Source organism: Dermacentor silvarum, chromosome 2 (assembly GCF_013339745.2).
Source record: "Dermacentor silvarum isolate Dsil-2018 chromosome 2, BIME_Dsil_1.4, whole genome shotgun sequence".
In the NCBI taxonomy this organism is placed as follows: Eukaryota; Metazoa; Arthropoda; class Arachnida; order Ixodida; family Ixodidae; genus Dermacentor; species Dermacentor silvarum.
The window spans coordinates 178,942,181-178,956,340 of NC_051155.1; the positions used below are offsets into that span (position 1 = coordinate 178,942,181).

Sequence of the window (14,160 nt, forward strand, 5' to 3'; positions counted from 1 at the left end):
GGACGAAGACAAAAGCACAGTGTTCAAGACAGGTTTACCTTTTTCTGAGTGGTTTAAATAAACCACTAGGCTTTGTACAAAGGTGAGGAACAAGACAAACAAGGGACACGCTGACAACTTGAAGAATCCACTGCTTGTCCACCAAGAATAGGCATTGGTTAAAACAATGAAAAAGGCACACAATGTTCAGACACACCTAAAGAGGACATTTCCTCAACTGATTGAGAAGCAGATGGAACACTGATGCAAAGTTCTCTTGGCCTTTTAATCTTTAATCTCCTATTGCTACCATGCAAGTCAACACACAGACAGGCTAATAAAAATGACGCAGAGCGCACCCACATCTCAAAGCTGCATGGCTGTGCAACGAGTTGAACATTCTTTAAGGAGACAGTGTCCATGCCTGAATTCCAGGATAACACACATGGTTTAAATGAACAAATCTCATGTGTACAGGGCCTGTTTGTACAAACCATTTTACCTACATATAAAAAGCTTAACACAGGTGACAGTAAGCTGCTGCGCTGAAAGTTGTCGAGTGCAAAGGTAAATGCATACTACATGAAGCACATCAAGCATTTCTTTATTGATACTGTTAACCCTCGCTTGAGGGTTGTTACAGGGAGGGAAAATAGTAGAACAAGCAAATTTAACATTTCGTAGCATCAGGTTGGGTGCCCACGATGCAAAATATCAATCGAGCATTCAAATTTGTGCACATCTGTCTGATCTACAACAGCATCAGGTAAGGCATTCCACATTTCAATTACATCCGGAAAAAAAGAATAACGAAAAACATCAATACGTGTGTTATAAGGCTTGACGGCTCTGCTGTGGTTAATTCTCTTGCTACGATTTGCAGAGAAGTGGGCGTATTTTTCCATTTTTATCTTCAATAGCCTTTGAAGTATCTGATTGATTGAGTATCATTTGATTGATTTGTAAGCATTTTAGGTGGAGTGAGAGCATTGGGCTCCTTTGTCAATCGACAGCTTACTGTGCAGCAACTTACCGTTACTTGTGTACACTTGACCACAGGGTAAATTTTATCCCAGGTGTCTTCATGCAAACAGCAGTACGTGGAAGATGTCTGAACCCTAACCTTAAGTCCCCAACTCGCTGTCTGGTGTGACAAAGTTAATGATAAAATGATGTGTTTGAAGTGAGGCAGCCATAAAGCAAGCTGAAAGTGGCCTATCCTACAATAGAACTGTAATAGAACCTAAACCTGATTAGTGATGGGGGCTGCACTTCATGCCACAGTGACATTAAAAAACGTTAGATTTGTGTTGAAACTTTGTGGGCCAACTTCAAGATAGCAAGCATACAAGCTAATATCACAGTTCACATTGTGCTCTGCCTCACTACCAGAGGTGGGCAAATGCCCTAATTTTTTGTCTTCCTCCCTCACCCTCACGCCACAAGTACCGTTCTCACCTCTACCTCACATTGAAAAATTCACCTCGTCTTCACCTACAAAAAAACTATCCACCCTCCCTCACCCTCACAATGAAAAGGCTACCATTTTTATCTTACCTTCCATTTTCTACAATTTCAAATAAACAAATTGCTCGACCCACAAGTTTAGTTTACTTGTCTATTGCCATTTCTATTGTCAAAGCATGCCACATTGTTTTGGTTTTAGGTGCTTCACCATAGGTCAACAAAATAAGCGGAGCTCAGTCATAAATTATACTTTTTACTTAAAGCTCACTCGGACTCAGACTCACCGAAATTCTACTCAGCCGGATCACTCAGACTCATCAGAACTATATATACTCAGCCAGGCTCACTCGGATTCAAGCTCACCAGATCTATACTCAGCTGGCCTCACTTGGACTGAGACACACCAAAATTCTCAGCCGGGTTCACTCAGACTCACGAAAATACTACTCAGTCGGGCTCACTCGGACTCAGACTCACCAGAACTTTAATCAGCCAGGCTCACTCAGACTCACGAAAATTCTACTCAGCCAGCCATCAGCCAGGATGACTCAGACTCAAACTCAGCAAAATTGTACTCGGCTGGGTTCACTCGGACTCACTCAATCAGACCCAGAAAGGTATTCTTGGCCCACAAATCTCACGAACTCAGACTTTCTTTGGAATGAACATATCAATGACAAAATTACCTTCATACCAGGCTAATACATAGGGAATGCAGAGAGATTACAAGCATTAATAATTTAGAAAAGAGTATGCACAATAGTCACTAACATACAAGAAAATTACTTATTTCTTGTTCATCACAATGTCTTGTAAGAACCAAATATGTCTGACGCTCGACCTTGGCCGTGCTGGATTTATTCCTCATAAAGATAAAAGAGCAAAAGGGGTCTTTAAATAATAGGCAAATTCTTATTTGTTTGTGCATGCTTGCGTGCATGCAGTGCACACACGCTTTTGTTTCTGTAGTGCATGTGCATTTTTGGCAGATTGGGATAGATCACAGTTATTTCTTCCTAGCACTGTACTAAATGAAGGCTTGCCTCGTAAACAAAAATTTTTCCTGCTGGAAATGTACACAAAGAAGCTTGACTATACGTGATGCCATTTGTCCACAATTTACTATAGAACTGCAGGAGGTCCAGCTTGCTGTACTGGTTTTTGAGGTGTCGAACATAACACTAGGCGCTGAGAATTTCTTAAGTCCTGTTTGGTCCACGAAATCAAACGTAGTTTCATCTATGACACTATATTTGTACCTAAGTGCAGATGCGCAATTCCAGCAGTGACACAGCCAACAACCATGTTTGCTGCCAATATGCGCTGAACACGAGCATCAAACACGGAGGATGGAAAATATCTACGAGGGAGCTTCACGTTATCATCTTTGAAGCATAGTAATAAAAGCATAAAAAAAGGGCTCATGGGAAATAGGCCTTCACCACATGACGCAAATGCAATAATTTTTATTAGGAATCCGCACAAAGCTTCAAGAACCCAAGAAAAACAGGGGAGGGCTCAAACGAACGCTGAATGGGAATGGTAAATGCGCTGATGAAACCTACTAAACTGGAGAAACTCTGACAGCGTCAGACTTGCTCTCTTATCGCAACAACACAGCCCACAGCGTGCCTTGTTCGACCTTGGCTGCAGGAGAGAAAGGGAATGCTTACACAGCATGCACTACACTTGCAAGTGCCTGGATGCTTCGCGCCTTGCAGTGATCCTTCCCCCACTTCCCTATCAAGCCTGCTTAATGCCAAGCAGAGGAAATACATGAAGAAGGTGGGAGGGGGGGGTGGGGGTGAAACGGCGACACCAGTAGTCGGGACACAGTGGCGCCAACTTTCGCTACCTCTGCTCAGTGAAAGATGCAGGTCAAAGTGGAGGTGTACGTTCATGAAGGGGAAGGGAAAATTGCAGTTGTGGTGCTGTGCTTATTCTTGAGAATCAGTGCAACACCTCGACATTGCGGTGGTTGAGCTAAAACACTTAAGCTGAATGTTTACTGTAAATAAAGTCGCTCGACTGTAAAACAAACAAGTTTTGGTTGTACTGTAGACGAGCTCTAGCTATATTACCTAAATGTTTTTTCTTCATCTTGATGTTTCCCTTAGTTTATATGTCAACAAACACTATCAGTGCCCGAAAATCTTCAAACTCAATTTTTTTTCCGTTTAATTAGAGCAAGAAAAGGTAAATTCCAGGGTGTTTACTTCGGATAAAGGAGTGTGCTGACCGGTGGTGATCAGCGAAAAAAGAAAAATCTCAGAGTGACGCCAAAAGGTCGCCATCACTCCTGCTCTCATAGCTACAGCTTTCAATAGGTTTAGCTACAGCTAACATCAACAGCCATTTACGACTTTAGTCAGTTAAAAGTGGGCTTTGACATATCTCTGTGCTAGAGACTTCCTGCCAGCACACTTCAAAACTTTAGGCTTTAAACCAACCATGCATACAACCTGATTGACTTTTATATACTTCAACAATATGAATCGCCTTTTCCTCACTTAACCTCACATCGTCACCGCACCCTCCCTCGCCCTCACCTCACAATGTCTGCCTTACCTCACCTCAGCCTTACCAATCTTCCCGAAAGAGATCCTCACCTCACCCTCACTTCCACCATGTGAGGGCAGATGAGGGTGAGGAAGGCCCTTGTGAGAGTGCCCATGTCTGTTCACTACCAGCAGTCAATTGTAACCGAGCTGGAAATCACGTACATGCACTGGAATGGTGACAGTGTATCACAAGTGACGTGCCTGCTTATCAGCGACCAGTCGACAATAATCCCAAATACTTAGCTCCTACCAGGCTCATCCATGCATTGACTTAGTGGAACGCTTGTGCAAACTGACCAAAACTTACATTTAGATGCATGATATACACATTCAACTGCAGAGTAGGCAAATGCCAAAAGCATGACCTTCACTTTACTTCAAGCAGGCATTATAGCACGGAAGTGCAGGGGGAGTAAAAAAGCCTCCCCCCCCCCACCCCGTTTGCCAGCCCTTGTGACAAAAAAATTCAGCAGAGAATTCCCCATGGTTTATTTTGTCAGGCTGCGCAACTATAGGTGGACATTTTCGCAATCCTCTCCATGTCTAAGAAATTGGCGGGTCACTGCACTTGCTACAGTTAATACCAAAAGTTTCGAACTCTGAATGTTGATGCAGTGAATTGAAGTGTAATACCTCAAGACACAATTTTCTGCAACACCTGGCAACTTCAAATATGCACTTATGTTTGAATGAAGGACTGAAAGACAATTAAAGCCAATGCACACTACATGAAGCATATCAAGCATTTTATTGTTCGGTAAAGCACTTTTATTTTCACTAATCTTCATGGAAGCAGTTTGACTGTCTTTGCCTCCTGAGCAAAGACAGTCAGTTTAACTTGTGGGGTAGGTAAGACGAAGGAAAGCAGTACTTATTGGCTGTGCTACTTGTTTTTCAGAGAATAAACAGTTGACATTGCAGTTGCCACCTGTCTGTCTGTATTTTGCTCAAAAAGTGTCACCCATAGCTGAAAACCTCAAATCTTTCTCCAACTAGCCTTCTCTACAGCTTTGTTAAGCCACGTCAGGACTGTTGATTTCTCACCTGCGTATGTTCCGTCAGGGCACTCATGCCAGCAAGAACCCTCGGATGTCAGGTGCCTTCCTGGGGGGCAGGAGAGGCAGTTGCTCTCAGTTGGGCCATAGCATGATGCACAGCTGTCATGACAGTTCTCGCATGTGAAGCTTTCTCGGCTCACGAACTTTCCCAGGGGGCATGTTTCCACACAATCACCCTGTTTGAGATGGCATGAAAGGAACAATGAACATATCATGTGAAGACATCAGTGAATAATAAGATTTGTTTCACCTCTTCACAAAATGCTTAGCACAAATAAATTTGAAAATCATGATACTTGGAGAGAATGATTAGTACAGCAGGTGCCTTGCAAGTTCAACAATGTCATTTTTTTAAATGCAATGTCCAAATATATCAAGTGGGTTGAATGTTGTCAAGGAGGCAGCAGTCCTGTAAATTGTGGTTTAGGATTGAATCAAATCTCTGGATTGCTCTTACTGCATAAAGTGGGCTTGACACTTCCACTTTGTTGTTCTCACTGCCATGTGGCAAAACCATGTGAACCTTTTTTATATATTTTTGAATTCACAGAACAAATATGAAGGTTCATATCTTCCCGCATCCTTATGCGCGCCACGGAAGTGAGGACAGCAGATGCCTTTTTCCCCTCTTCCCGTGCGGGGAGCCAGATGGCTTTTTGTGCAGTGGTGTGACCCTCTTGGAAACTGGTTACAAACATAGCGGTGACGTGTACGCAGAGCCCCATGCTCATTTGACCGAGCCAAGAACAAGGCGGGGCAGTCGAGATCGGTGCGGCCCACGAACATCGGTAAAGGAGAGAAGACTGCGAGCCACGACGAAGGAAGGAGCTCAGGTAAACAGATTGTTCCCCTCCTTTGTTGCACCGTGCTATTGATTGCCCCACTAACAACCCCGGCAAACGTAATCATAACTAGCCTGCTTCCACGGAATCCTCTGGAGCAATAAACATTGTTGTGCTTGTTATTCTATTGTGTGCTGTCGTATTCCTGCTTGTCCTGGTACCACCGAAGCTCAACCGTACAAGGCAAGCAAAAGAGAGTTGGCCGTCAAGCCTAAGCCTTGTGCACAAAGGCAGCTTGAGAGAACCCGAGACTACAAAACTTAGCTCCCATTCCTTGGAAAACTCATGACTGCATCCTGTAATGAATTAACTTCCTGGATGTGGACAAAGTGTGTCGACTATGACACATATTGTGGCATCATCACCTTCGTTACCATCGATTAAGAGGCAACTTGTAAAAGGTGAAACTCAGTGGGGTACCTGTTCTCCCGTGTCACATGGGTTGCGCGCCAGGCGGCTGCTGCTTGCCTGGGCTGCCCCTGTGTCTCGGATGATGTACGAGCTGTGTGGCCGTGGACGCAACTTGATGGGGTCAGTGTCGGTGCCATAGAAGATGAGGTACCAGTGCTTGAGCTTGCCTGGGAACAGCGAGCGGCGTGGCCCGTCACTGGTGATGATAAGACGCCAAGTGCCAGGTGCTGGTTCACCCCAGAAGTGTACTGACATAAAGGGCCAGTTGTTGAAGGTGTCCTCCTGTGTGAAAATGAGCAACACACACTTGCACACAACTTTAAAAGAAAGAGGGGGGGGGGGGATGGAGAGGCACAAAACAAGCCTGTTGGCTGGTGACTGCCAACACAAGGGCAAAAATACTTTCTTGCTTTAGGGAGAGAATGGACAAAAAAAAAAAATGTCACAGTTTCACCCTAAGGGCGAAGCAATGAATGCGATAGCAACACAGCAATGTCATACGAAGTAAGGTGAGCGGCTTTGGTAGCAATATGAATTGTAGTAAACATGAGCTGATTAAGTAAGCAGGTGTGCTGCGGCGTAAGTAGACCGACATGAAGAGAGACTCGATGACCACGAGAAGGCGCGTGTGAAACGGTGGTGTTGATGAGAAGCGCTTCCCGTGGGCAGCGCGCGTGCGAAGGGACACACCTGTAGCGCTGCACTGCCGATCCGGGCAGCATTACATGTGTAGCGTGCGTTGGAAAATGTGACCCGACTATTACTAACTGAATGAACAAGCGTGGTGTGAGCGCGCACAAACAAACATGACTAGATCACACTGAATGACTGCAGACAACGACTGTGAAAACGCTGGCAGCAAGCGCATATATACGCCGCAGCAGCGGGCGAAGGTACGTGCGGTCTATCGCTTCAACAGAAACTGAGCGGCGAACGCACAGTGCATAAAGGTCAGAGCCGTGTGGAGATAAGAGACGGTGCGGCGAGCGACGAGCGCGGCTGTTGGCAGAGGAAAAGTGCCCCCCCCCCCCCCCCCCGCTCCCTCCGGCGCTGGCTTCCCGCTTCCTTGCTTGCCCTTGCTTGCGCGTGGAAGAGATAAGAGACCGTGCGGTCGAGCGACGAGCGCGGTTGTTGGCACAGTAGAAGTGCCCCCCCCCCCCCCCCGCTCCCTCCGGCGCTGGCTTCCCGCTTCGTTGCTTGCGCGTGGGAGATTGAGTGCGTTCGCTCTCCGTGATAGCGCGCGTCCCAGCACGCTTCCGCTCGGGCATACGGCGCGCGGTGAAGATTTTATCTATACGGAACCTCACGGCGACGGCGACGCCGACGGCAGAAATCCGGTTGAAGTGTCCATATAATTGCTATCGCAATAAAAAAAAGAAAGACAAGGAGGCAGAAGAAAAGCCAAGACATTATTCTTTTGATCTGAAGCTCAAAGAAGGTGAACGCAGAAGACACATGCCTGATAATCCTCTTAAGATAACTTTGCGTCAATGTGAGTGTAACAACTTTTAAAAAACATCAATGCAAAATTTTTGCATCTTGCTTTAAGAGGAGACGCAGATCTTGAAATGGCAAGAAATCGCAAAAAGTACATTTTTCGAAAAGTGCATTTTTGCTACATTTATACACGCGAAATCCCCTCGTGAAATATAGAGGTAAATTTAATTAGAAAATAGAAAAAATTGCACTTATACGGGCCAGGGTGGACTTGAAATTAGCGAAAATTGGCCAAAAATGTTTGAACTTCACGCCGTCACCATTTGCGAATGCGGTGGATGGCGGCCAACATCTTGGGCTTGTTTGGAAGCTGTTTTCTTTGTGCGCATTTTGTGCCATTTTAAAATGGAGTCAGCGAGGGGAAACCGACGCTATTGCGTCATTTCTGAAGGATGCATCCGTGCAGCTGATTGGCCAAAGCGCGCACACCCCCCGCGCCCCTGGCTCCTATTGGTCTAGCACGCCGTTTGGTGTACTGATTCTTGCGCACTCGACTGATTTTCACACTGCCAATTCTCGCACAATCGACTGAATTTCTGTATTTAAAATGTTGTATATTTTGTTCTAATGCAGATATACAAAATCTAATTAGATATTTGCAATCAGGAGAAATAACTGAAGAATACTGTTAAATATAATCCAATTCATACCAAAATTAAGAAAACTAATTTTAGAACCCACATTTCACCTTAACAGGTTGCTGAGACCACAGTAACAACAGTGTGAGGCCTCAACTGCTTCAGGATGACATAATTATACATCATTATTTAACACAAGCAGTCCAAAACGCACAATTCACAGCAATGCTTCATGGGCTATAAACTATGTCACTGATTGCAGCTGATGATCACATAATGTCACAGACCACTCACGTGCCAGGAAAATCAGAATAGTGATCATGGAGCACACTGCCACCGAAAGCCAAATGCATTGAGCACTCTCTTGTGCCACCCAGTTACTCCTTCCCATTTGTCCACTGGACACTTTCTTGCATTCTGTACAAGAAAATCCTGAATAAGAGCCCATGATGTTGTATCTGCGGGAACTCCAAGTTCTACCTTCAACATTTCTCCCATTCCAGTGTCTGTTCTTATCCAGTGGCAAATGAGACGAGCAAAACAGTAGACCTCGTGTGAAATTCATTTTGCAGGCCACACTGAACCCTTCAATCAGTGCACCGTAGAAGGTAAGCGTACAGTGGGAATAGTGCAAAAACAGCGAGACCAGACAAAAGTTGCCAACCCTGGTATACAGCTCTCACCTTCAACAGGGCTTCAACTGCAGTCTTAACAATGCTAATGTCAATCTATTTAAGTGTGCATGGAAAGCCTCCATACAAATTTTTTAGCCCCATCACAAACACATAAGGATCACTAGAGAAAAAAAAATTTTTAATCTATTCAATTTTTGAACCCAACTACTAAGTTACCCCAGAAGCTGTCGTTACCGAGTGCCATAACAACAGTGAAAGTAATCACAAGTAGGTTTGCAAGTATATCCTCCTAAGACCCCTTGTACAATCAATACATTGCACATTGCCTTCAATTGTGTTTTTTAAATTTACTCGGAAGTGGTTATGCAAAATTCTCATTCTCGGTATGAAGCACGATGCATGTGTAACTGTGAAGAAGTGGTTTACTCATATTCTTGTCATCCGCTTTCGAGAAATTTCACCCGCAGTTGACCTAGACCTCGGCGTTGTCCCAGACGGCCAAAAGCAACCTTGAGGTGCGTTTCAAAATCACTGAGATTGCATTAAAATACCGGCCGCAGCAGCAACATGTAAATGTACTAGACATAGCTTCATCTTCATCTCTGCATTGAAGCAATGAAATGCAGTTTTTACCATAGCAAACATGAGGAGATGATGGAGATAGTTATTTTTTTCACGTATGGAGAAGCAGCTTTTGGCATCCAACCGTGGTATCTAAATTTCAAAAATTGGTTTTCAAGTTCATAACATAACAGTAGACAATAAAAACCACCTTAAAGAGCCATTACGTCCCATAGTTGTGTTCGGGTCTCAGGAGGATATGTCATTGAAATGTTTATTACCCATGGATGAAGAGTATGTTTCAAGAGCATGGACAAGAATGCAAAAAGATATACTCCAGATACTCCCGTAACCATTCACTTTAAAGTTATGCAGATCTCATGCACTGCGAGAGTTGGTCTAAGCAAAGTTGTGTTGAGCCGGCAAGACTTGACAAGAGATGTGCAACAAACTTCGGCGAAGAGCGCAACCCGTAACCGTAAGCTTGGGTGGCAAAGAAACGCGACACAGTACCTCCCTCAACCACAGCCTCTAAACCTTCAGATGCCACAAGGATCTCATGCAAACAGCATGTGCCTCTCAAAGAGCTAGTTGGTTTTCACCGACGAACGTGCCCTGCAACTCGGTTGCATGAGAGATGTTGCCCTTAGCAGAGAAACTCCGAGTACAAATACGGGCAAACAAGGCTACTCGCTTTAATTAAACCCTCTGAGGGTCAATGCCGCAAATATATGCCGCCACGAACAAGGCCCAAATGGTCAATGCCGTATATTTGCAGCAGCATCTTCAGACTCTTTTGGTTTTTCTTGCCTGTGCTCATATATGCAGTTCAATTACGCTATGGGCGTGTGCGCTGGTTCCTCTGTTACAAGTGAATCAGGTGGCACTTCATCCGATGCGAACTACTGACCAAGTGCCCCCCCCCCCCCCCCCCCGAATCAGAATATATCTATTTCGGTGTATCTACTTTTTTATTCTTATTATAAGTATTTATGGAGGCACATCTGTTTTCAAGAATAAACAATGCATGTTTACGCATGGAAAATATTTTCTTGTCACTTGATGGTCCTTTAAAAAAAATTGCGGCATTTTTTTTTTTCTTCAAAATACAGTGGAATCTTGTTCATACGAGCTTCATAGGAACCGGAAAATAAAATGCGTCATCTGAAAATCGTATTATCTAAATACATTGCTCCTTTAAGACATTGGCTGGGAGAAGCACAAAAAATGTATTATCCCGAAAAAACGTATCATGCAGAATTGTATCACCGAGATTCCACTGTAGGTCAGTCTGAAGATTTTAAATCTGGAATAAGAAAAATCAACCCTGGGGGTCACATTTAGCGAAAAAAGTTTACCCTCAAAGGATTAGAGAAATCAGGCATTGTGCTTGAAGTCATATGTATTTGTTCCAGTGGGAATGTTTAAGTAGCATTTGTTGTTTTGCTGTGTAATTCTGTAGAGAACAGAACCAGCAGCTGGCACATTTGTAGTGGTTATACAGATGGCGATATGTATGAGCTGACTTTATATTAATATGTGTGCTGTTCTGTGTTGAACCATGTCGGGCTGTGACTTAGTTCCCGTGAAAGTAGTTTCAGCGGTTGCGATGGCTCATTTTTTTCTTCTTTTCCAGGATTTCAAATTCCTTTTTTTTTGGCACAGACACCCAGTAGCCAGATTTAATTGGTATAACCAATAATGCAGCATGGAAACATTGTAGTAAGCAGTTTCTATTTAGGATAGAGCACACATAAAAGTTCACGGTGCCATGGCTGCTTATTGTTGTATCCCAATATAGAGTGGAATCTCGATGATACGAATCTCACAGGGTCACGAAAAATATTCGTATTAGCTGAAATTCGTATCATCGAAACACAATTAAAACTAGCTAAATTAAGGGGGGACGTGGGGATCAGATCGCAAAAATCGCGAGAAAAATCAATTTTTGAAAACCACGCGTTTCGGTATCTGCAACTCCCAATCTACGCTATATCAAAATGATTTGGCTGAAAACGCACTAAAAGTGGCCAAAAAAGATTAATTCATCAGTGTGCAGGGCGAGAAAACAGCTTTAAATCTCGCAAAAACACCGCAGTTCACGGAGACATATCTCGCATTTCCCGCCACCAAGCGCCGCCATCTTGGTATCGTTCGAAAGCTCAAAGTTTCGCCGTTCCGCTTCTTAATTCGTCAGTCGTCGACATCTTGTAACAAATGCACAAACACAAAAGAAGCACGGGTCTGCGATAGGTAGTCACACGGGCCCTCCGATGAAAGCGAGCCTCCGATTGGCTGCCGTGCTAAAAGGCGTCTCTCCATTGGTTGCTGCTGTGGCAGGTTACAAGATGGCAACCGCAGTTGTCTGCTTCGTAAACCACGCCGGTGTCTTCATTTGCCACGCAGAGTTCGGATTACTGAGAGCTCGCAGGTTAGTGATGGATCGTCGCTCGTTGGAGAAGAAATTTTGGACGAAGCACGCCTTCAGAATATGGAAGCGCAAGCCTCCTAAGGCAAGAAAAATACAGCGATTAGCGGGAGAAGTGGAGGAGCACCCGACTGAACGTGCCGCGCTACCTTGCACCGCAGATTACATGCCGTGCGACTCCAGCAGCGAAACCGACAATCACCCTGTGCCATCGGCACCGATAACGCGGTCGACGAAAGATGCGCCAACGGAGGCTCCCGTGCCTCGGCGTACGGCCACGCGAATCCGCCGAGATCGTATCTCGGTAGACATAGCTCGCTGCGACTAGGCAAAATGGTGCAAACACAAAGAACGCGGCCTGAAGCACAGCAGCTACTCTGTCCTATGACACGTGGAAAAGGAGGAAAAGCACAAAAGCAACAAAAGCGCCACCGCTTCAAACTCTTCGTGCCCAGTCGCGGCCTCCGCGCTGTCCGGCGCTGCATCCACGCCTCCGCACCAAAAGAGAAAGGGAGAAAGCACGTGGCTGCGCACTGTTCTCATTCGCGGCCATCGGTGGGGCGGCGTTTATTCGTATCAATCGACGCGGGTCGAAAATCTACTCATAACAATCGTTCTCTAGCACGTTTCAAAGTAATGGGGCTTGGCCGGGACCACAGAAAAATTCGCATCATCCGGAAATTCGTATTAGCCGTGATCGTATCATCGAGATTCCACTGTATTGTCAAAACCGGTATTGTTATAATAGAGTTCGACTATAAAGAGTATGAAATGAGTATTAAATGAGTACCCTGTAATACACCAAATGATTCAAGCACTCTCTTACAAAAAGATCCTGTGCTGCGGTGTGTCAGGACTGTACATGTGGCAAACAGAAATAAATCAGCCTGCCTCAACACAGAGTACCAGAGCTATTTTTATGCTGAAAAACTAGTAATGAAGCCAAATCACGCATTTAAAGTATCGCTTAACTTTTCAGCTCACCTGCAGCACAGATGTCAGTATTAAATTCTGACTATATGTAACCATAAAGTGCTAAATGTACAATGTCTTGGAAATGTAATGCGACGTTTTAGCACATTGAATTGCATTTCCATTCATATGTTTTGTGATAAATGTTTACAGAAAAACAAGAGAATAAACTTTAATTAACAAAAATAAAAAACTTGTCCCAGCTTAGAAAAAGACATTATGCAAATACCACACACTGTGGGAATCGATGTTATTCAAAGCATTTTGCAGGTAGCTGACTATCCAGCACCGTTGGGGACTTTTCAAAGCGTTACCAGATGGACCAACATGTTTGTGTAAAAAAGCAGTTGTGTGTGACGTGAGCCTGTGTGCGACGACAGAAGCAATACAATGATGATGACGACGATAGCATGATGTCAACAGCATTATGACAGGTTTCTTTTTATATATATATATATTTTTTTACTCTGGGAAGAAACATTATCTGTTTCATTATGACATGGGTCGATTCCGAAAGCAGTACAATGTTGCACAGTGTCTTCGTAGCGTTCTGCTATGAGAAAAGGACTGAGGAATGTGAAACGATCCCGAAGGCAGTGCAGTCTAGCACACCGTCTCAAAACGTAAGCTGCCATGAGGCAAGAATGGAAGAAATTGACACGTTCCCGCTCGTGATGCAATGGAAAGAGAGTGGTACTGTTGTCGACAAAGGGAAACTAGCGTGCATGCTATGTGACGTGACACAAGTACCAGTCATTTCAAAGAGCTAGTTGGCGTTGGCACAACAGAAGGCTGCATGCCAGCATTGCCTAATGGTTAGAGCATTGGGCCGCTGTGCTTGGTTGCCAGGCATTCAATCCCACCATTGCACAATTCCGAATTTTCTTTTAATGAAACATAGTGAGACAGGAGCCTACCTACCTACCCTCGACAAAGTACTTGAGATGAGCCAAAGAATGCTTCGCATTAAAAAAAAGGATCAAGTTCAATCTCTGGCATACGCTTAGCCAGCAGATTCAACACCTAGACTGCAGCAGTGGTTTGTTGCTAATGTACGAAAATGAGGCAGGCATTGATCTTAAGACGTGCCTTTTCACTTCTGCCTTGTTCTTTTCAGCACTGTCACAAGCACTTGTTAGGACTTTGACACATTAATTACAAGCAAGTCACC

At 44.4% G+C, this 14,160-nt stretch overlaps 1 protein-coding gene across 2 annotated transcripts in view; it reads right to left on the bottom strand.

Moving 5' to 3' along the window:
• Positions 1-14,160, bottom strand: part of LOC119442214 (furin-like) — a 70,090-nt gene that overhangs the window by 28,526 nt on the left and 27,404 nt on the right. For both annotated transcript variants that reach the window (XM_037707001.2, XM_049661964.1), the window contains exons 13-14: positions 6,328-6,600; positions 5,052-5,241 (exon numbers count right to left, since the gene is read on the bottom strand). In XM_037707001.2, the coding sequence (XP_037562929.1) occupies positions 5,052-5,241; positions 6,328-6,600 (463 nt within the window). The remainder of the gene's footprint in view (positions 1-5,051; positions 5,242-6,327; positions 6,601-14,160) is intronic.